The sequence below is a fragment of the Coloeus monedula genome (assembly GCF_965178545.1).
Source record: "Coloeus monedula genome assembly, chromosome: 1".
Classification (NCBI taxonomy): Eukaryota; Metazoa; Chordata; class Aves; order Passeriformes; family Corvidae; genus Coloeus; species Coloeus monedula.
The window spans coordinates 43,568,851-43,592,115 of NC_138781.1; the positions used below are offsets into that span (position 1 = coordinate 43,568,851).

The window sequence follows — 23,265 nt, forward strand, 5'->3', positions numbered from 1 at the left end:
ACTGAATTCTGAGACTTTTTAAACAAGTCATTATTTCATGTGTTGTCTCTTCAAAGAACCCAGTTCACAAGTTAAGAGCATTCCCTGCTTCCATCAGAAACTGTAGAGAAGTAGGCTTCCATTTTTCTCCAGCTACACTCAAGAAACACCTATCAAATTAGTGCTGTTTGTTGTCAGTGGCCTTCTGAGTCCATCCATGCAGACGGGGTCAATCACCTGTTTTAGGGGGAAAAGTAGAGTCTGGAAATGCAGGTGGGGAATGTTAAGTTTGAAAAAGATTTGGGTATCTGAAAAACTGGATCAGAGGGAGTGGTGGGAGAGTGGTGAGAACATTTACTGCCCCTGTCGGACATTCAGGACTTCCTCTCACATGAACATTCCATGACAAAAAGTACTTCCTGCTGAAAGCCATATTTTGTCTACATTTGATATCCATACTGAATGACAGAGAACATCGTCCTGGTGGTGAGGTTAGCCTTAGACTCAAGTTTTATGCAAGCTGGATGCAAAGCACAGTTGAGGATTGACACAAGGCTAAGCTGATCTCAAATCACAAGGAACAGCCCAATGGCTCTGGCAGCTGAGACTGCGGAATCACCGCAGAGGAACCACGGATGTAAAGAAACCCAAGCACCAAACAGGGAAGCTCAAGTGGACTTTATTATAGTTATTAGAATGTACAGGGACATTAGTGCACTGGTTCTTATTTAATTTCTCAGATTCAACACAGGAGCAGCTAGACACCAGCTCTTTGCTTTGTGCACATTTAGAATGTGTCATTTGGGATGTCCTTAAATAATTTCCTGAAAGATTCTTGAAGAACAATGCAGTCAAAACCAGGCTAAGTGATTTCTTCATAGATTCCTTGGTATCTCAAGGAAATGCTATGGATATGAAAAAGCTTTAATATAAGAAGTGATTAGGAAGCGCCAACAGGGTGGTAGGATACAGGTAACTGATTTTATCATCACTTCTATAGTTTTTAAAGTCCATTCCATTCCATTAACTGGAAACAGTCCTTGAAAACTTCATTATAACACTATTTCTTTATTACAAATATTTACATACCATATATTAATACAACTTTTATTTCCACACTTTAACAATCCCATCCCTTGACGCAGTTACTATAAACCCTTGTGTGGTCTGGAAAGTCGCGATATCTGTGATAATATCATGATGTCCAACTGGGAGAGACTCTGGACCCTTCCGAGGGGTCTCATCAGTGGGCCCCAGCTTTTGTTTGTTCTGAATTTCCTGTATAAAAACAAAGTGAGAAATACTATTTACAGAAGAGTGAGCATTTGCAAAGAGTAACTGTCGCCCATATTAGGTTATCAGTGTAAGAAGACCACAAAACCTCTTCAAACAAAAAACCAATCAAATGAAAATGCCCAACCATACAACCTCACACCCTTTGACAGTTCTATCAGGATTACTCCTTGGTTCATTTCTTTTCATCAAACACAACCTAAGTCTTAATCTGAACTGACATTATAGCTCTTCGATTAGGTAAACAATGGGTTTTTTTCCTCATATTTATTTCAATGACACTAAGATTTGATATTCCAATAGGGGTAAAAAAGTTATGCAAACGGATACATCTTGGTTCCCCAAAGTTTTTATAAAATCTGGTTCAATAGCATGAATGTAATTCAGAAGTTTGAGAAGAAGCACTAAAAAACCAGTACACTGGGTAGACCCCTACTGACTTTTTTTAGTCACCTTTGAAGTATTTGTCAAACTGAAACAAAACATTGTGCTATTTAACAGCTAGCAACACTGCCAGTTCCAAAAGTCACTCTGAAAGATGTAACAAAAACTGCAGCATTTAGCTACTGTATTTTCCTGGTGCCAGTACGTCTCCCATTGCCTTGCTAAGATCCTACTCAAAAGGCATTTCAAACACTGATCAAAACCAGAAGTGCTAGAAGACTAAATTTCAATATCCCAAAAGAAACATATGACTCTGGCTTCTGCATGCAAGTAGTGCTTGGTGAGTCCAACTCTGTCAAAAACAGATTATGTTTTTCTTGTAAAGTAACTTCTTCCAAGCTGCCTGAAAATGCAATGCTGACACCATCCACAAAAAGTAAAAGTGAGGGAGTTATAATTAAAGACATCATGCAATGAATAAAATCCATAGGGTAGGGCCATCCAAAAGGCAAGCAGAATAGGTGTTTATCAAACAAAGCGAAATACCTGAACCACCTCTGTGCCCTCAATTATCTTCCTGTAGTAGGAAACAGACGGGCAATTAGAACTTCCAGCAACAACATATGATCTCTCAGGGTAGGCTAGATCCCAAAACCTAAACATGAAGAAACAAAATCAAGGTGAGATGTTCAATTTTATCAGATTAAAATTGCTGCTTAGAAGTGGTCATGCTCTTATGATGAAAGAGTGGGCACAAATGCTATCTGCTTTCTACACTTAGTGGAAGGGAGTGCTGCAGAGAAATCTACACTCATATCAAGCTCACACATGAGCTGTTTTTCAGTTTTTGTCATGCAGCCTGTTAAGAATTTTACAGAAGGATACACATTGTGTTTCAGAGTCCACATTGTGTTTCACACAAGCACCAAGTTCTGCAGCATTTTTGCTGACAACAAGTTCCTCAGCTCAGTGATGTTTACTAATGAACACATGTTCAGTATTATGTTTTGGCTTCTTAGAGATTACTTACGCAATGCTTCGCAAAATTTAGTACAAAATTTAGCAGGGGTGGAGGGGAGGGTGACAAACAAGAAAGTTGTTTAGTTTCATTACCTTATTTTCATGTCTGAGCCTGCTGTCAGTAATATGGGATTACCAGAAGCTGGACTACAGTATATTCCATGGATGCTGTGAGGAGAAGGCTAGCAGGGAAAAGGGAGATATAAAAATAACTTATCACCAATAGCTGTCACCATGCTTCAGAAAGGGAATGTATTCCTTGCCACATTCATCCACCCAATTACCAAATCTTTCTGGCAAATGCCAAATCACTTTAATGGGCCACATTTTAATATATCAATGTAAATTGCTCCCTTACACTTTACAGAGCAATGCAACAGTTAACCCTCCACAATAGTTTTTTTTTGAATCTTGGAATTACATTCTCAATGATGAGAAATCATTCTTAAAAGAATCAGGCAGGCAAATCCTACTGAAAAGCACCTGGACGCTTAAATTTTTAGGCTATGAAGGCATTAAGGGACAGAAATAGAACAGAAAACTACCTTAGATCACAGAGCTCCCTGTGTGAAAAGGGCAGGACTAAAATGAACTCCACCTGCAATCTCTGTAGCATGTACAAACTTAAGTTTAAGTAGATTCCAGATATGCATTTACAACATTTATGGAAGCAGCTGTAGTTATTTTTGTCTATGTATTTGTGAACGATATTACAGATTGCTCCTTCCCCACTTAACTCCTTGAAGAAGAGCCACTTCATGCTTTCAACTAGCAGTTAAGTGTAGTAGTGGCATTATATTACAGAAAGAATGTGTAACAGAGCAGGTGCTTACAGAAGTATGCATAGTCCCAGGAACAGCAAGTAAAAATAAGTACAAGATGCCATACCATGAATTTTGGCTTTCTCATAATCTTTACAGGCTTGACAGCTCACTGGTTTTCTAAGAACATGAGTGGGTATAACAAGTGAGGGTTACAAGTACATTCCATAGACAGTGGAAGGTACCAATGAAGATTCAGGTTACACTGATGTTTTACAAAGGGGATTTAATTCTGACAAGTAAAACAAATATAGTGCCAAAATGAATGCCAGGGCAAGTTCTGTACTGATGCACAGCATGGAGTCTAAGGTTGTTCTAACTCTGGCTACACAACAGAAACTGGAAAAGAAAGAGACCAGACCTGCAGTTCTGAAAGAGGTGGTGCACTGCTGGCCCATAGAGTGAAGCGTCGATCACCAGTTTCCATATCCCACATGGAGACTTCATTATTGCCTTGAACAGCTACAGGAAAGATAAAGCCAATGCAAAAAGTACAAAACAGGTTGTGTGGCTCGTGCTATTTGCTCTGCTGACATCACATAGAGGGTATGACATAGAGACACTCTCCGTTTGCTCTCTGCAGCATTTGTGTCAGTCTTGCTTTAGTAGTTTGGTTTTACTGCTTGAAAGCAGCTTCACTATAATTAAAAGTGCCTGATTAAAGATCAAAGAGTTTAAAGGGAACCTGATTTAATCCCCAACCCTTTAAAAAAAAATTTATAAAACCCTCACTTTCCTCCCTAGATAACTTCTCAGCCTTCTTTGAGAAGGATAGATGGTTTGTTCAGCATAGTCACCAGGGGCTTCAGAGAATACTTCTATGCAGGTAAGAAAACAATCCAAAGTGACAGAGTTGAGTAGCTAAAATGAAGTTCCACACTCACGTGGACAGATAAAGAATTCAGTTCAAGGGATTGTTTACAAGCCTGGCAGCAACCTAGCAGGCAAGGACTTTTTAATAATAATCTGAAATTATGAACTTTGTCACTCATTTAGCCTTTAGCTGGAAGGAAAAAAACTAGAAAGCATGGTGAAGCTTGCTTTATTTGCATGTTTTTTCAAGAAATTTGTTTTATCTCCCAGGGTGGTTAATAACTCAAAATAGGAAGTGAAGCCTAAGAAGAAAGTAAAATATGAAACTCAAATTACTCTTATTTTACAGCAACTTAATACATTTTGTTTTTGTAGGATTAGTTTAAGCTACTTGTCCATTTCAGAATGTGTTCCTGACACAAAAATATAAAAGTCTATGACAGTGCCACATGCAGTGAGGATGAAGCAGCTGTGAGCACATCAGATGAGGAATCTTGGAGATTTCCAGAAGGTCTAACCCATGACACAGCTGGTTTAGATTGAAGGGGGAATTGGAATGGGAAACCTTCAGTCTTTGCTCTATAGAAGGTGGTGGCAGATTTCCCATCAACTTCAATACATGTCATGAGTTTGAGTTTTATCTTTTACAACATTTTGTCCTTAAAAAAGGATGGGGTAGACAGCACACAGGGAGGGCCACTCATGAGAGTTGTGATCCTCAGAAGATGAGAATTGTCTGTCATTCCGACAATGGCTAAACCCTACTGTTTTTCTTTTCAACTCCCCACCAGGGCTTGAAGCAGAAGCTGAAAGAAAAGCTGCTTTAATCACAACTTCTGGCAGTTGTGAGGTAAATTTAAGACATCTTTTACCTGCAATTACCCAGGACTGATAGACAGGATGCATGAGCAGGCGTCTGATTCGGGCCTTGGAAGGATGAGAGTGGCTGGAGATAGGTAACTGAAACCTCATGTCCCAGCACGCCATGGTACCATTGCTTGTTCCTGGCGAGAAAAAGCTCTCCTTAGTCAGAGGGATAAATATATGAGTTTTTGTCCTTATCTTTGTGCCGCTGTTCCTAGCGAGATGGCCTTCAGCCTCAAGTACTTAGCAGGCAGAGTGCTTCCCAAAAATAGGTGAGAAGGTATTTCTCTCCTCTTGTTTGAGAAAAGCATACGCTAGTAAAATCAGATCAAGAAAAAGCTTGAGCTGTAGTTACTGTAAGAGAAAACCATAAGGAAGAGGGGGTAGGGAAGAGAGAGTGAAACTAACAAGAAATACAGGCTTACCAATACACAGCCAGCATTGGTGTATGTCCACAGCAAATGAAGTTATGAGGCCTAACTTCAAATCGTGTTTCAGTGTCCAAGCATTGCTGCTAGATCGCAAATCCCATCCAACCAGAGATCCATTAACTGTCCCATAAGCCAGTACTGACTGGGCTCCTGAATTGAAGTGATGCATATCTACCACACAGCCATCATCCTTCAGATCTAATGACCTGGGTTAAAAGAATAAACTTAATTTAGACACAGGGATGACTCCCTCCAAGTTCAAGACTCCTTCCCATAGCTTATGCTGAGCAGCTTTTTTCTCTTTGTGTCACTTCTCAAGGCATCTGCCAGAAAAAACTTTCTGATTTTAGTACAATGGATGCTTATGCTCTCTCAAATCTCTCCGCTGATAGGACCTGCAAGGCTGTCAGCAGCTCTTTGCAAACATAAACACAGCTCTGTGCTCTGGGTCAGGGCAATCCCAAGCACAAATACAGGCTGGGTGGAGAATACACTGAGACCAGCCCTGAGCAAAAAGATTTGGAGATGTTGGCTGAGGAGAAGCTCAGCATGATCCAGCAATGCGTGCTCACAGCCAAAAAAGTCACCCACAACAAAAGAATCAAAACTGTGGGCAGCAGGTTGTGGGAGGTGATTCTCCCTCTCTGCTCCACACTTGTGAGACTCCACGAGCAGTACTGTGAGTACTTTCTGAGGCCTGGACATATCTCTCACTCAAACTGGAAGATTAAGCTGTAGCATCAGTGCCAAATATTCAAACACTGCTCATAAGGAGGTAAGAAAGAGCTAAACCAAGCCCAAGGACTCCCCTAAATAGTATCTCATTACCCCTATCTCTACCACCTTATCACATTAAGAGCCTGAGAGGAAAAACTGCAGGTCTGAGGCCAAATCACATGCTGTACCTCTGTAAACATTTATCTAATGACCTGCAAAAGAACCTTCAAAATTACTTTGTAAGTATTAAGGTTATAACAAAGGAACTAACAAATCCCAGTACATAAATAAAACAATTGAGAACTATTCAGAATGGCTGTTTCAAGTTCATAATGCCTTCAGTGACATAGGAGGTACAAATATCCTAGAGCTAAGAATTGTCAGCTCTGCACAGTTGCCTTTCAACCCTTCTTTATGAAGCAGGATAAGAACATGGATTACAGCCTTCCAGTATAGTCTGGGCTCAGCCAGCAAGAAGCCTAGAGCAAATTAAAGGATCTATCTGAGGAATGTACTAACAGCTTGAGCTCTGTGTGTGGTAAGATTTAACTGCTTTAAAGACATACCTGCTTTGTATTGGATGAATTTTAGGAGATTTAGGGAGCTTTGAGGCTTCAATACCAAGAAGCTGGATGGCACCATTATCTGAAGCTATAGCCAAGTAATGCGAGCCTTGGCAAAAAGTAAGTGTCTTTACATGTCCTCCAATCCGAGAGTATGTCAAAATTGATCTAAACAGGACAGAGAGAAATAGGGGGAGAGAAAAAAAGAGATTATTTTTGATGGTACTTAAAAAAAAATTACTTCTCAAACACCTACTTAAAACCAATGGCTCTTGAGAGAGCTCTGAAAATAACATTTTCTAGCTGTTCCAAAATGAGAAAGCAAAAAAGCCAGTGTTGGCTTTAAACAACAACACCAGAATACATTTATATATGTACAGAAATGAAATCAAAAGGCCTGTAATTATTATTGCTACAGAGCAGTCCCTTTGCATTTTTTTCTTTTATTAACTAATTGAAACAGCATCTAGTATTATAGATGCAAGCCAAGAGGAACACCAATATATCTCCTTATTGATATTTCCAGCACATCCACAAGTAATTAATATTTTGCTCCCTGCTCTACTTTATTTTTCACTCTAAAAGTGCAGCCCCAAACACCATGGGTTTTTAAAGTACCTGGTTGTAGTGGTTTTTCCTTCCATTTTTTGGCTGTTCCAGACCTTCACTGTGCCATCATTTGAGCAAGTGGCAAAAATGGAGTGTTCATCAGAGACTCGAATGCGATTCACCGCAGACTTGTGTTCGTGAAGGTGAGCTACCAACAACCCTTTGGGACGCCATCCTACAGGGAAAACAAAACCACAACCTAATTAGGAACATGCAAGTCCCCCTAGATCCATCCACTAACAGCTATAGCAGGATACAGTCATTACAGCTGCAAAGCACAGACAGCACTAAAAACAGTTTTAAGGCATTTTAAATATTAAAGGCAAAAGCCTACTTGCTCAATTCTAAATTAGACAATAGGTCATAGGTGTTCTGCACAGTAAACACATTTCCTAAACTAAGAATTTCCTCTTTTCCTCATCCTTTGCACTCTCTCTCTCTCTATATATATAATTTTTAATCTAATAACCTCAGTGGCCTGTGATCTACCTGGAGGTGGGGGCTTGCTCTCCCACTCAGCATTCTCCATCATCTGTTTGGCAAGTCTCTCTGCATTACACTGCTCTCTCTTCTGCTGGATCAGCTGCTGCAGCTCAGTTTTGCAGGTAGTGATGCGCAGCTGGTGTGCAGATGGGGATGCTGTGCTGCTCAGGGCCTGCAGGGTTGGTTTCCTGGGCTGGACAACTGCTCCATCAGATGCCTGTAAGAAATCAGCCCTTAAAAATATATGCCTTACATTCTACACACAGATAAATCCCCCTTGTAAGATTTCTGGGTCACACACAGTGAATAAAAATGGAAAAATCTTTTTTATTGAATCAATTAGCAATGAATTAGCATTAAAAAAAAATCATGCTTGCATGAAGACAATTAAAAATAGTGAAAATTATTATTTATATAAAAGATTAACAATTCTCTTATTCTACCCTGTTTACCTACTCTGTTCTGTACTTTATCTAAAGAAACTGTAATGTGCTGTGCACATCTCTTAACGTGAATATTACAGAGGCAGTTATTGCTCTCAAGACTAAGAGAATTAGAGGTTAGCTCTCAAATTTGTTTATACTGGGCTTTAAAAAACAAAGTGTGAAGTGTTTCCCTCATAGTTCAGAGCAGTCACACTCATTTAAAGCTAGCAGAAGTTAATCTCCAACTAGAACCCAAACAGAAAACAGTGTTCAGTGTCAACAGACACCCCCAGCCCATTCTTCTCTAGCCAGTACTAAGTATTACAGGTACAGGATGTCTAAATGCAGCTGTAATTTCCAAGTTAAAATCATAATATCTCTTCCTCACAACATGTATCAGGGCATGCAACTTGAGGAAACGTCTTTCCTGCCAGAAAAGTTTACATAATAATTGTCTAATCCACAAAGCCCCATCTCTTTGTGCAAAGCATCTATTTATTAATGAAGCTCTTCTGTTCAAGAGACTAAACTTACTTCAATCCTCTCTCAGCTCCTATTTTAAAAATAAGAACTTGAAAGTCAGCAAATTTGCTGAAGACATCAGGCAATAGCATGGCCAGTGTCAAATAACCTCCAAACAAAACAAGAACACCACATCCCTATAGTCCCACTTGACTTTGAAACAATTGAATCATTGCAGTTTAAAATGAGAACATAGTATTTTTCAGGTATACCTGAGGAGAGGACGACAAAGTGGCACAAATGCCAGCTGAGGACTCTGAACGAAGTGGTTTCCCAGCTTGGATGGCTTCAGGATCTGTAGTTTGCCCATGTCCTTTGGATATTGGCTGGGAGATGTTTGTTGGTTCCAGGGACCCAAACATGCTTTTCCATTCTTCATTTACATTTGAATCTTGCTTTACATGCTTTCTAGCTATAAGTAGTTTGGAGGGAGGGAGGGAGGGAGAAGGTTGGAGGAGAAGAAAAAAGGAAACAACCCGCCCAACATTATCATGACAACATTCACTCGGGACTGTCATTACTTTGAGACTACATGGAAGTCTAATGTTTACATGCCAGACTGTTATTTATGTACAGAGAAAACCCTACTGCTATGTTGTGGAGGTCAGCTGACAAGCATTTATGAGGGAAACAAAACAAAGCACCTGCCACGTGTGTTCACATCTTCTTAATCCTACAGTTGACTCATGCAATAAATCATTTCACTAGAGGGAAAGCTTACATCTAGAGGGCTGCAGGATTAGACTCCACCATATGACAAATTTTTCTTATAGAAGCATGGAGGGTTTGGGTTGGAAGGGACCTGCAAAGGTCATTTAGTCCAACCACACTGCAATGAGCAGGGATATCAAGAATAAATTTGTAACAGCACAGTATGCAAATCATTGCTAGTGTCAAATACAATCAGTTTTCCATCACAATTGCGACATCACCTGTAGATTTAAGTATGTTATCTCTTTAAATAGGAAATTTATCTATTTTCAGCATTCCTTTAGAGTCACTTAGAACTGCAAAATATGGACAGAAAAATAAAAACATGGGGCAAATTAAATTTGGACAAAGTCAGTGAAGAAAAGTTAAAGGCATGAAAACTTCGAGGGTAACAGCTTTGAGTGAAACAAATTAGTTCAAATATAGACTTCATATACACCAAGTTTTAAATCATGTTGACTCCTGATTCAAGGATATGCAAAAAAATGTAAAATCCTATAGTTCAGTACTGTCTTTTAAAATTATATGCAAATCAGCCTAACTCTGGAAATAAGATAGCAATAGCTATAGGCTTTACAGATATTTCTGTATTTTTATATGTAAAAACACAGAACCTACCAGTGATGTAATAGAGGAGGAAACTACAAGCTTAAGAGAATAAAGAAGAAGCTCAAACTGTCTGGTAAAGAAGAATTTTGAGGATGCAGAGAACTGGAATAGTTAGCAGCAGGTGGATTTCAAATCTGAACAAGGAAATGAAAGAGGTTTTTTGAGCTGAAAGAGGAGCAAGCAAAAAGGTAAAAATGGGAATGGATGAAACGACGAAGAACCCAAGGGCCAAAAAGCGTGTACTTGGGTGAGCAACAGCTGGCAACTCTGTTGCCAGAGGAAACTTTCAGTTTTTTTCTCAGGCTACCTCAAGAAAACACCCAGGATTTTCACAGTTAAAGAGCTTAGCACTTGCTGAAAGGAAAAAGAGAGAGAATTGTAGCCTTCAACATTTACACTGTTGCCATGAGTCACTAGAGTCCTATTTGTCACAACCAGCTGAACAACTGCACATGCAGTCAAAATAATTTAAAGTATTCTCAGGGAAAAAAATAATCCCCATCTTTCAATGATCAGAGAACATTCCACCACCTCACATTTCAAACAGAAGCAGTAATTTTCCTATTGCAAACTTAGTGAGGATGGTGATAGTTATGTAGGCTGATTTACTGAAAACACCCTGAAAGAAAGGCTATACTTCATCTATATAGATCACAAAATATACTAACCACGTTTGTCATCAGACTCCTGCTTTGTTTTAACAAGATCCACTTGTCTTCCAGTTATTCCCAGAGCTGACAAGTCAATCACCCCTTTCTGACTGCTGTCATGCAGGTGGCTCTGATCCACAATATTGGCTTTAGCTTTATTAGATTTTAACATAAAGTCCTTCAGTGCTAACAGTTTGTCTTCTTCCTCCTCAGTCATCCCCTACAGAATAAAAGAAAAGGTAATATTACTCACTTTTAACAATAACATGCATCAAGGCATGAAGATTTAAGAAGCAATAAAATTAATGACTGGTTTAGAAGTGGTAGGAGAGAGCACATCCTCAGAATTCAAAGCATCGGCCCATTACTCATACAAAACATAAGGCAAGCTGCTGCAGTGTAAGAGTATTTTTCCTCCTAAGGAATGGGGCTAGGAATAGTGAAAGGGCAGAATAGAATTTAATGCTGGATCACTATCTGGTACAATCTGCTTAGCTGCCACCTAGACCATGCTTACAGCCCACAAGCCATAGGGGAAAAAAACCTACACAGGCACAGTCCTTTTTCTTCCCAGTTCTCACTTTGGGTGGGTGATTCTTTATGTTTCCCTCTTCACACATAAGCCTCAAGACTTTCCAGCTCCATTTGCTTTTGGCACCACATGTCTAGCACTTTGACAAATACATACTCCTTTACGCAGCACAATGCACAGCAATGCTCTGTAATGCTGCCGCATCACAGATGCATCAGAACTTTGAGACTTACAGACATTTTTTAAAGACTTAGGTTGTTATTTGTATTTCTCTATATCTGGCAGATCTTCTAAAAATCTTTAAGTTCTGAACAACTTGTCCCACAAGCATATACTGAAATCAGTGAAGTTAATGGCTTGGAGAATCAGAACCTCAGACTGGGAGTCCCTCACAGCAGCAGCTGCAAGGTCAGGGTTTGTGGAGGTGTACAGAGCTCAATTGTCTCAAGCCTGACTTTTAAAGTACAAATAAAATGCAATTACTTGTGAAAGAAGCTTCTTCAACAGCTGTGCAATGGCAGGGTCCTCTGGGGGCGGGCACTCAGAGAGAGCTCCACTTCTCTTCTTTTGACGCAAGTGAAGGTGTCGGAAGAGGCTTGTGATATCCTTTGATCTTAAGACATAATCAAATATGGAACGACTGACAGGCTCCTTAAGTACACTTAACAGGACTATTTCTTTGTCTACCTGCAATTCAAAACAACAGAGCAGTCAACATGATGACATCCACATAAATTGCACAAACCATCTAGATTCAACTGGTCTCCTTTCTTGAAAATAAGATCTGTGTTGGTCATATCAGACTTTCTCCATTCTCTTTCCCTCTTTCCTATAAAGTGCTTCTCATAGCTTGCTGTCCACATGAGAAACAACTTCAAAATGAGAGTAAGGACTTCATTACAATCCAACTTAATGTTACCCAGTACTTGCCTGCTAAATATAGTGTTGCATAGCAAAGAAAAGATTTATATACTAAAATGAAGCAGAAAAGATTTATATACTAAAATGAAACATGAAGTGAGTAAGACAGATTTATCAATCAATGCCTAAAACACAGCACAAAGAACATGTAAACAAGGAAAAATGTTATTATAGAACAAGGAAAAATGTTATTACAGTGAAGTTCCCATCTGCAAGATTTACAACAAAATGTTAAACACAGGATGCATTCCTCAATGTAAGTACTGCAACTATTTCTTATCTATTTAAACACCTGAGAAGTGCAGTCTACAGGTCCTGAAGTTGTATGCCAAGATGCCTATATGATCATATTACCAGCATCAGGCAGGTCATTCCTGGACATGCACTGATATGAAATGGCTTCATTCATTCATGCTGAGCGTTGTGCCCTGACCCTTGGCAAAACACTGAAACACAGGAGCAGTGCTGGTGATATCACAAGCACAGCAATCACTACCTAACAGACTGGTCTTGTAGAAGAAAGCACAGAACAAAAACCCACTTGTTTCACAGCCAGCTTTTCATGCCTTTCAGACTCCTATAAACTAGCACAATATTGCTGGAGTTTGACTATAAACAAGACAGAAGAGGCTTGAATCAAAAACATACCTGTTGATTTTAGGCTTTGTAAAATGTTTTGCATTTTGCAACAAATTTGAGACAACAATCTTTAAAACATGGAAAACAATGGCCATTCTATCAATCTGCCAGCAGAGATCAAAAATCTGTAATTGCCTGTAATCTTAACTGAAGAAAAAGTAATCTAATATTCTTACAGCCAGGACCATGGCCAAGACAAACTTAAGAATCATGGCTAGTCAAGATATATTCCCATTAATACTATTTGAAGTATTACCTGGATTATTGGTTGTGTGATAAAAGGATGGAGGTATGGCATTAGCTTGCAGTAGACATCAGCAATATTCAAATACTGTGCTACCACAGTGATAAATCCAACTGCACCATAACATATCCAAAGATTAGGGTGACACAGGAATGGTGCTGAAAGAAAAATAGGCTGTTAAAGTACATCATTCATCTAGCAGAGAGGAGATCATCCTGCATATGGCAGCCTGTGATGTAATTTCCTTCTGATAGAATTACTCCCAAACTGAGCCTTCCCTCCTCCAGAACACCAAGGTGAAAACATTCATACAAAAGAAATTATTTCATGGATTTCACTGTGCTCATGCTGCTCAGTTTCCTTGCTCTGGCCAAAAAGCATATTTTCCCTATTTATTCATTTCAATCCCTAATTGTCAACTACAGATTTGCAATGGAGACAAATCCAAAAACAAGTATCAACCACATTCTGACAATTACAGTGAATCCTAATACTGGTGGTTTTTTTTCTTTTTAAGTGAATACTTTATTCCTTCCTGCTTTCCCTCTCTTCCTTGAAGAGTCTTATTATATTCTGAAGAGTATAGTATAGTATAGTATAGACTCTGAAGAGTCTACTTATATTCTAAGATTATGACACTCAGAAGTCCCTCTAACTATGTGGGCTTTAAGAAGTTGTTGTCAAGCCACTGTATCTAGTCATGAGACATAATCACAAATCATCTGCCCCAAATTCTGAGTGCATTTGAAAAACTGTAACACTAAGAAGAAGCAGACTACATCTCAAAAGATCATTTGGTATTTTTTTTCCATAAATAGCTGGTAAATCTTGGGCACATCTAAATTAAATGGATAAGCCTGATAAATAAGGAGAGACCAACTCTGCAACCAAGAGTGTATTGAGTTAATGGGTATTTATGGTGTTAGAGTAAGAAAGGATCATGATTGCCTGAATTCTCTCATCTTCAAATGCTAATCTGTAAGCATTTGCAAGTTATGTGCCCGATGGACTACCAAAAGCAACCAGGATTTTTTCTTTATAGGAGGTTGTCATGTAGAACAAGGAAAGCTCTTAAAGCAGAAAGTTTTTGGACTAATCCGAGAAGATACTTCCGATTTGTTCCACCAAAACAATTATTTTAGATTCCTGAGCACTAACATGGTTCAACTAGCAGTAGTTCCTTACCACAATTTTGTTTAGATTCCAAAGCAGCACTGCACATTTGCATTCTGGACAGCTAAACTGTCAGTGTAGCTTTATGTAGCACTGAGATTTCTTTACTAAGAAAACAGGGTATTCTCCAGTATTCCAACTTACCAATATCACAAGCAAACTCATAAATATGGGGCTTTTGCAAGAGCCCCAGCTGGCACATACAAGTAAGAGCATTGAGGGCTTTATAAATGACAAATTCTTCAGCATCACTGAGACCTTGCTGAAGCAGAGGTTTGAGTATTGATGAGCTTTGCCAGCCAACATAAGCAGCAACACCTGAAACATAAAAAGAATACATAAAAATCCAAAGCAGATTGATAAACACCAGAAAACACTATGTCTTCCCATCAGAATTGAGAGCAAACATAAAATAACTATCATATCTAATCTAATAGGGTAATAATCAATATACTTGTTCATGTCTTAAAGCTGGACTTTGCAACCTTTTGCTAAAAAGAAGGGAGGAAGAAGAGAGAAATCCCCTCAGAGCCACTGTTACAGAAGGGCATCTGCTCCCAGCTATAGGCAGCAGTGCCTGCACTTACTTAAACACCAGTTAGAGAGATCAGTTTTAAAGATGTGCAAAAGCTTGAAATAAACTAAAAATATAATCATAGAACTTTATCTTAATTCTTCTGTGGATGTTTTGAACAGATACTAGGAGAGGAGTTAAAAATACAGGTTACATGTCTTCACTTTTAATTGCTTCACATCTCTCTCTATGTCTTTTGCAAGACACTCTGACCTGTGCTTTGGCTTCTCCATTGCTCCTTCTAAACAATTTCTGATAAGTTATCAACATCACCTCTTGGCAGTTGGGAAAGTTTTCTTGACCCACAAATCCTGAGCACTGACTGTCAGCAACAGTCATGTGGAATCATTTCCAACACACATGAAGCATTAGATATACTCAACAGCTGATGTAATTACTGGTAAAATATTTTTTTAACTGCTATGAAGTTTTCTGAAGTGATGGGAATCTTTAGATGAGGTTTTAAGGCACTAAAAAAACTTTTCCAGTTATATGCTTAGCATATGCTAATGCATAGTTTTCATCATATGAACAGATTTACTGAAGTTAATGGGACCATGTACACATGTGAAGTGATGCATCTACGATAGAGCTTGCAGAAATCCTAGTATTCACTTGCCATAATTTAGCTTTTCAAGCTAGTGGCTGTAGCAGAGATTCAAAGACAAAAAAAAGCATTTAAATTCCAATTTTTTAATGTTAACCTACCCTAGACTTAAATGCCTCAGCCTCATTTGTATCAAATATTTGTATCTACATTGTTTCATCTTCAGTCCCTAAAAAAAACATTTCCACCCAATAATTCCAAAAAAGTCTTTTCTTATAAATTCTAGAAATCTTTATTAAAAATTACTTTTATATGACTTATTTTTTCATATCCTGGAAACTGTTAATTTATTTACATTATTTTCTTTCTACTCTATTTAGCTGAAACCAAACACTTACCAACAATGCTGTCAAAGAAAGCTCCTCGAAGATGCCAGTCATTCTTGTCATTTAAGAAAGTGATCATATGAGACAGAAGAACATCATTGGCTTTTTGACGTCCAAAGAACACACACAGACGTGTTATTCCATTTTCCATCAGTGTTTGTTTCACAATATTCTCTGGGTCACTTAGCAAAGTCACAACTTTCTGCTGGACCATTTCATGCAAGGCTTGCAACTCTGCAAGGGGCAACAGGATGAACATTTTGGCTGATGAGAAACAGCATGTGCATGTGTACCACCTGCTGCTAAAGGAGTTACAGTGACAGGTCATCCTGAAGAACACCAGACTCAGGAAGATGGGCAATGCAACAGAACCTCAACAGTTCCAACAAGGGCTTACCAAAGACTTCAGGCTAAAAATGAGGCAGTGACAAAGACAAAGAGTAGAGAAATGTGAGACATTTTTACCCAGATCAATTTATTCTAAACTTGTTGCAACTTCCACTAAGATGATTCTGCTCATTTTATACATACAGGTGATATGCAAATGTGAAGAAGCATCAGAATGAGTCAGCAGCAACGTTACCACAGTAAGCAAAATGCTCTGAGGCAATTTTGGTTTGATATGTTTGACTATGAGTTTCAAAATTTGTGAACTGACAACAGATCAAGAGTATGTTTTTAGTTAGGCAGATAGATTCACTTCATTAAGCATACAGAGCGGAATATAAGAACATTTGAAAAAGTGAGTGCTTCCCATTTCATTAAATTTCTGCAGTTACCCTAACAATACCGATGAAAAATTTGATGGCCTTGCCTATGGCATCTACTCCATGACACAATTAAAAAAATATTTCTGCTAAATGGAAATAACAGATTGTTAATGCACCGGCTATTATTGAAAACTGTACCAGACAGGATCTCAAACAAGTAACACAAAAATTTCAGCTACTGCTGCACCAGGTTTGAGGGGTGATTATCATTTGCCTGCAGTCAGAAGTCCAGCTAATTTGCTTTCTATCATGACCCTGTCTATCAGTCACACGAAAAATCTGCCTCCTGGGTTCAAATTTCTCATGCTTGGTTTCTGAAAGGGTGAAAATAACAGAACTACTCAAGTTTCTTTCTTCCTTGTGTTACTTCCTTCATCTCCAAGCTATCTCAAGGGATAGGGGACAGCATTTCCTGGAAATAGAGCCCATACTATGGAGCTTCCTCTCTCACTCCTCAGCAATTCTAAGCACCCCATGGCTTATGTGAAGGAACTTGAAGAGGATCTTTTATATTTCATTTTAGTAGGTTCATTGCTGTTTTATTTTGAAGTATCATCCTGCAACTAGTTAAGAGACAATTGTCTTTTCCCCAAATGGAATATGTGCAGGATGTTTACCAGCTCTGATTAGTCACAGATGGATCTACTTAGCCCAGAAGAGAAATGACAGTTTTTAACCACAAACTCTTCCCAGTTTAGAAGACTTGCCCAACATTCTTCTGGGAATTTATGCAACACTAAAAGGCACTGGAGATGACACACAGGTCACTTATTACCATATGTCTTTCTGAAGGGAAAGGAAAGGAAAACCCATCCTTAGGATTTTAACTCATTCTCTGTGTTAGTTATAATACAAAGTTACAGTAATGTTACTGCAAAATGGAATCCAGCCATTTAGTTTGGCCAGGCAAAAAGACAAGAATTGTGAGGTGTAGGGACAGAAAACGAAGAATGACTAAAAAATACAGCACTATGACTATGCTAGAATTTGACAGGTTTTCCAAAGCTAACAGTGCTTCCCACACCAACAGAAGGAGTATTTGGAACACAGGAATGTTTTTGCAGCTGACTTGTTTATGAGACAAGCTGGAAGTGAAGCTGGACATGCAACCAGGCAGTCAACATCACAGTCAAATACCTTGAGGACCATTGGAGAAGAAGAATATGTTCATTTTTACACTTTTTTGTCTCTCACAACATTAAGAGCAGAGGTGTCTGTCTCTGCATGAAGCTGTAACACACACACTTTGATACTGGTCAAGGCAAAACATTCTTCCCATTTAATAGGAAGGCTAAGATTTGAGAGATGAGACAGATCAGTGCTAGCTGGGAGCTTTGGCCCATGATTTGCTATTATAAGCAGGCAAAAAGTGACATTACCTGTGTCATAGTTATCACTAGGGTGAGATGTTTCATCCATTTCTTCACCATTTGGTTCATTTTCCATATTCAGATTTTTCAGCTGTACTAACTCCAGAAATCTCAGAGCTGTTTCTGCCAACAATGCTATGTTTTCTGCAACGGAAAACACTTTGGTTAAGAATTGTTCTGCTTTCCCAATTTACAGCAGCCTGATGATCCCCCTGAAGAGAGATTATAGCCATTGACAACACCAGTCATGATGGGCAAACAGGACTGAAACTACACAGCATGCTCTGGTCAACCCACTTCTGTTGACACCCAGCAAAGCTACTAATACATCAAATTACACAGTTCTTTTGTCATGTAAATAAGTGGAAAAATCCTAATGATATTAGGTGTAACAAAGACTAATTTAACACTTCTAAAACTGGCCCTAAATGCCACTTAATCTCAGTTTAGCGACTAAATAACTTGATAGAATGTAAAGGCCAAATAGCCTGAATTACCTAACATTGCCACATAGTAGAGTGCAGCAAAGTAACAACAAACCATCAGACCAGGATAAGTATCCTAGGGAATAACAACTTGTTACGCTGGAATCCATTTTTAGAACATTTGTCAGGGTATCTATCCAGCTGATTTGGCACCGTTCTGCACCATTTGGAAGCTGCTGAAGCAACTCAGGCTGCATTATATGGGTCAGGCCACTGCTGGCACAGGAACAATGACATCAAGGCACAAGTCCCACTTAAGCAGCCGTTCTGAGTGTCATCCAAAACAACAGCAACATGCCAATGGAGCCTGTCCACAGCCCAGACTAAATCCTCTTAAGTCACAAGTCCAACCACTTACAAAAGTGTACCATAGTAACAGAGGTTACCTCAGCTAGACTACCTTTAAATACATCTATGTATTTGAAATATAAATTGATCACGGTGACCACAAGCAATTGGTTCTACTCATTAAGTATACAAAGTATTCAATACTAGTTTTATCAGTTTACTTAGTAAACAAAAGAAAAACATCACCTGAGGCATTTTCAACTGAAAACCACATTTACAACTAAAAAAAATCCCCAAACCCAGAACTAAAACAACACACCTGAAAATGTGCTAGTCATAGAAAGTAAGGGTACATAGTAAATACCAAACCTGGGCATGACTACAAAGCTTCTTCCTGAACTGTGCAGAACTCATGTATCTGAATAACATCTGAAGAAAACATCTGTTATAGTGTAAGCCAGTTTATTACAGAGCAAATAATCTAATTTCAGCCACTGCATTTCAAATTTCATTTTGTGGGAAAACAACTCTGCAGCCCAGCAACACATTGATGCTTTAAGTTAGTTTTGTATTTATTCAGTTCCACCAGGCCATTTTAGGTAAACAATCAGAGCTAATGCAATGTGAGTACAGGTGCCATTAGCTGCAGTCATTTCTGAGACTTCTGGTGAGTTTTACTGACAGAAACAGTTAAGAGAATACAGAAAAGCTCAAGATTTGGAGTTTTGACTGGATGTCCTCTTACCAGCATATGCAAGTCTGACGATGGTGGCTTCATCCTGGGCCAGGTGTGCAATGCCTGGCAGAATGTATTCTGGGTAAATGTTAATATCATTGCGTGGCACCTCTTTGACGAGAGCAAGAACTTTAGTTAGTGTCCTCACAGATTCTGCCCTCACCCTGGGCACAGAGTCGTTGCTGAAATGTAACAGATAAGGAGTAATACGATCCAGAAGAATCTCTACACTTAATCTTGGTGCTAAATGAAGAATCAGCTCCAAAGCAGCCAGTTTTGAATCACAGTATTTGAGAGTCTGTAAACAGGATGTTATCACAGACACTAGAATAACCAGCCCATTCTCTTTTGTCTCTCCCTCGGCCTTCTCTGTGCGATCGTGCCCACAGAGATTGTGAATGATGTTGTCCAGATCTTTACGTATGACCAATATACGCTCATCTGCTGACACAAATGTTTCCTTGGCAAACTGGGCCATGTAAGGCTGAAGGAAAGTGTAAAATATTTCGGGAAATGCATTGTTACGTTGCTGTTTCAAATAATCTTCGGCTGCTAAACGTTTATCTGGCTCTCGATGGATCATCTGAGTGACCTTGAGAAAGGCAGAAGTAGGAGGGAGCAGGAGAGAAAGATTAAAGGTTTAGACATTTGTAATACAAAAACATCAAAACCCAAACCTAACCAATAAGCAATCTGTCACAGAAGCAGGTGAACTACAAACAGAACACGCAGATGGTTCTAATTCTGTAGTCCATCCTTACCAGTTCTCTGATACTGCGGTCTTCAATTTTGTTTAGGACTTGATCGGGGGAAAAGAGACCATTTCTGTAAGCCAAAAGCTGGGATAAATCAAACAAGGGTACACCTTCTGTGAAAAGCTCTGCTATTACACAACCTGGGAAACAAAAAAAAAAAAGAAAAAAAGATGTCAGAGGATTATAAACAGATGTTTTAACTTTGTTTTCTATATGCAGACAAGAACAAACCCTAAACAACTCATTGCTTAATTAAAAATAAGGCAAACAAGTTGCCAAATTAATTTGCAGAAAGGAGATAACATCTCAAGCTCCAAAACATGGCTTTTATACTTGATGCCTGAAATATGTCCCAAGTAATATATTTCAAGCATGTCAACAGCAGAGGAGTTTGCAATTAGAAAACATGAGGCAGTGACTTCAGCCACCTGCCAGCTGGAAAATCAATCACTAGAAAAGGAGCCCACATCACTGTCATGTGGAAGAAGAGTGTGGTAAGTCAGCATGGATGGGGCAGTAGGTCAAAATTAAGCAACCCTTTTACAGAAGGTAAAGAAATAACTTCTGCTCCCACAGCTGATGCCAGGAGACAGCATATATTCACTCACACGACTGCCAAACACAGACCCCTGTGTTGTGTACACAACACAAAGTACCTCTTCAAAGAACCCACTCCTGCAGTTTGCTCCCACTAGTCTGCTTTATTAGTGGAGTGTCCCGAAAGTTTGGCCATAAGAGCAACCTGTAAAATGAAGTACTCATTTCCTTTAGATTCATATTTTCACTCTCTTTAAGGGAGAAAAAAACCCCAAAAAACAAGGGCAAAACTCGTGGTTTTCAAACTGCCCAAGATAAGCCAAGATTCAAGGCAGTCTCCCACAGTCAAACTCTAACAAGTATTTGCAAGTGGGACTATGCTCCCACCTCCTGCCTGTGGGGAAAAGGAAATGAGAATGGGCTTCTAGAGCCAATATTGCCAAATTACCCTGAAAGCTGTCTCAGTCCCCCCAGAACTGGACCACTGACTGGTTCCTCCTCTCAGGCCCCATGAGGCACATGCTTCTGTCATAAAAAGATGATGGTCTGTGCCTTCCAGAACCACCTCTTTCCTAGAGCATAGTTGAACCATAACAGAATAGTTTGTGATTTCCCTCCTCAGACAATAGTGATATACAAAAATTATGTAGCCTACTGTGTTGTGTCAGTATTTTTCTGTGAATGAAAAAGGTTTGGGTCTTTGCTTAAAATAAACAAGTTTTTTAACATGCTGATCTCCAAGCCTGCTGTAAAAAAAAAAAAAGACCCCAAAAAAGGACCCTAACTCTTCTGCTCTGCATTACAGTCAGAAACAACACACAGGTCTCTCCTGATAGTTCCAAGTACCTGCAGAAAAGATATCCATTGCACGTTTTAACTCCCCTCTGGTTCGCTGATTGCTATTTGCCAAGTCTACCAAAGGAGTTGAAGGGTCCCGCATGTTTTCCAGCTCCGTGGCAAACATGCTGCCATCAACAAAGCGCTCAGGAGCGATGTAACACGTTCTCCTCCGTGATGTGTCAAAGAAATAGTTGAAGTCAGCAGGATTGTCTTCAGGAAGGTAAGTTGGTTTAAAACTGGCAAAGTCAGTTAGAAGAACCCAGTTCCAGCTGGTCACCATGATGTTCTCTGTTTTAATATCCCCGTGGCGGACTCCAGATTTGTGCGCTTGGTCCACTGCAGTGAGGATCTGGAAAGCAATCCACCTTTTCTCAATGTTGTTCAGGAATGGCCTGGTACTAATTCGGTCATAAAGGTTGTCCCGTACGTACTGTCTGAAAAGCATGGCGGCCTTCTCGGACAGGGTGGCTTTCTGGAAGGGGAGGCAGTTCTGTGCCGAGTGTAACCTTATCTTCAGCTCCTCCAGCTCCTGCTTGTAGCTCGTCAGGGGTAAGGTCGGATCCTGAATGGCAAACACCTTCACGACCACCAGCCCCTCCCGGTGCTTGGCTCGGGCCACCTTGAAGAAGCGGGTGCTGCCCAGGCTCTTGTCATACTCGAAGTCGTGGATGTCCGAGAAGTAGCTGTCCACCGATAGTATCTGCGAGGGAGCGATGCCAGCCAGCTGGTTCCCCATGGCGACACCTCCTCCGGCCGCAGGCACCGCGCCGGGGCTCTCGCGCGTCTGCCTGCGGACAAACACAGCGCGGATCTCAGGCAGTCCCGGGTCCGCCCCGCTGCCCGGGCCCGCGGGCCGCGCTCCCCGCCCCGAGCGGGCCCGGCCGCCGCCGCTGCCCAGGCCCCAGCGCCGGGCCGGCCCCAGGGGCGCGGGTCCCCCCGCAGCACTCACCGGCCCAGGCGGAGCCGGGACCCCCGGCCCCGGAGGCGGCGAGAGGGAACGAGGCGGGACTCGGGGCAGGACTCGGGGCGGCGGAACCGGCACCGCGGGCCGGGCGGGGAAGGGGCGGTGCCGTGAGCTCACATCCTGCGCCCGGCCGGCGGCGCCCGGGCTGTCCCCGAGAGTCCGCGGTGGTGCCTGCGCGGTGACACCATTCCGACTCTTCCCGCGACCTGGTCTCGTGGCCTCCTGATGAACTTTTTTTTTTTCCCTTCTGGCTCCCTTCCCTGGAGGAGTTTCTTCTTGTTTTGTGCTCTGCAGTGGGAAGAAGATAGGGCTGTAGCGTTTAAGTGATGTGTTCAGGCCGGCTTTAAGTTGTTTTTGTCTATTTGTTTAGCCATGTTAAGGAAGAGCTGTGGGAGTGCAGCGTCTCCTGTAAGCCTGGTGCTGAGCTGGCTCAAGCAGTGCGGGTCGGAAGGTGCCTGCGGGAGAGGGGGGGTGCTGGTGGAACGGGCCTCAGGAGCATCAGTCAGGACCTTCTCTCGGAAAACAGGACAACAGCTGCCATGCTTCCATCTCCTGGTGCTTAGCACTGGGTGCCTGAAGGAGGAATGCTTTTCCATGTGGCTTCACTACT

General features: G+C 40.5%; 1 protein-coding gene across 3 annotated transcripts; it reads right to left on the bottom strand.

Annotated features, from left to right (window-relative positions):
• Positions 1-1,027: 1,027 nt before the first annotated feature.
• Positions 1,028-22,728, bottom strand: PIK3R4 (phosphoinositide-3-kinase regulatory subunit 4). 3 transcript variants are annotated; one of them, XM_082295809.1, is made up of 20 exons: positions 22,641-22,671; positions 21,698-22,479; positions 20,321-20,454; positions 19,569-20,151; positions 18,060-18,194; positions 15,923-16,144; positions 14,548-14,721; positions 13,243-13,388; positions 11,910-12,113; positions 10,913-11,114; positions 9,137-9,336; positions 7,984-8,194; positions 7,504-7,669; positions 6,889-7,053; positions 5,600-5,811; positions 5,183-5,314; positions 3,859-3,959; positions 2,770-2,858; positions 2,203-2,311; positions 1,028-1,257 (listed from the first exon to the last, which is right to left on the bottom strand). In XM_082295809.1, the coding sequence occupies exons 2-20, from the start codon at positions 22,425-22,427 to the stop codon at positions 1,087-1,089; spliced, it is 4,086 nt and encodes a 1,361-aa protein (XP_082151935.1). In that variant the 5' UTR covers positions 22,428-22,479; positions 22,641-22,671; the 3' UTR covers positions 1,028-1,086. The 3 variants fall into 3 exon arrangements, with proteins under 3 accessions (XP_082151935.1, XP_082151934.1, XP_082151936.1); XM_082295808.1 differs by having other exon boundaries at positions 21,698-22,728; XM_082295810.1 differs by lacking the exons at positions 1,028-1,257; positions 2,203-2,311; positions 2,770-2,858; positions 3,859-3,959; positions 5,183-5,314 and adding an exon at positions 5,364-5,488 and having other exon boundaries at positions 21,698-22,728.
• Positions 22,729-23,265: the final 537 nt, after the last annotated feature.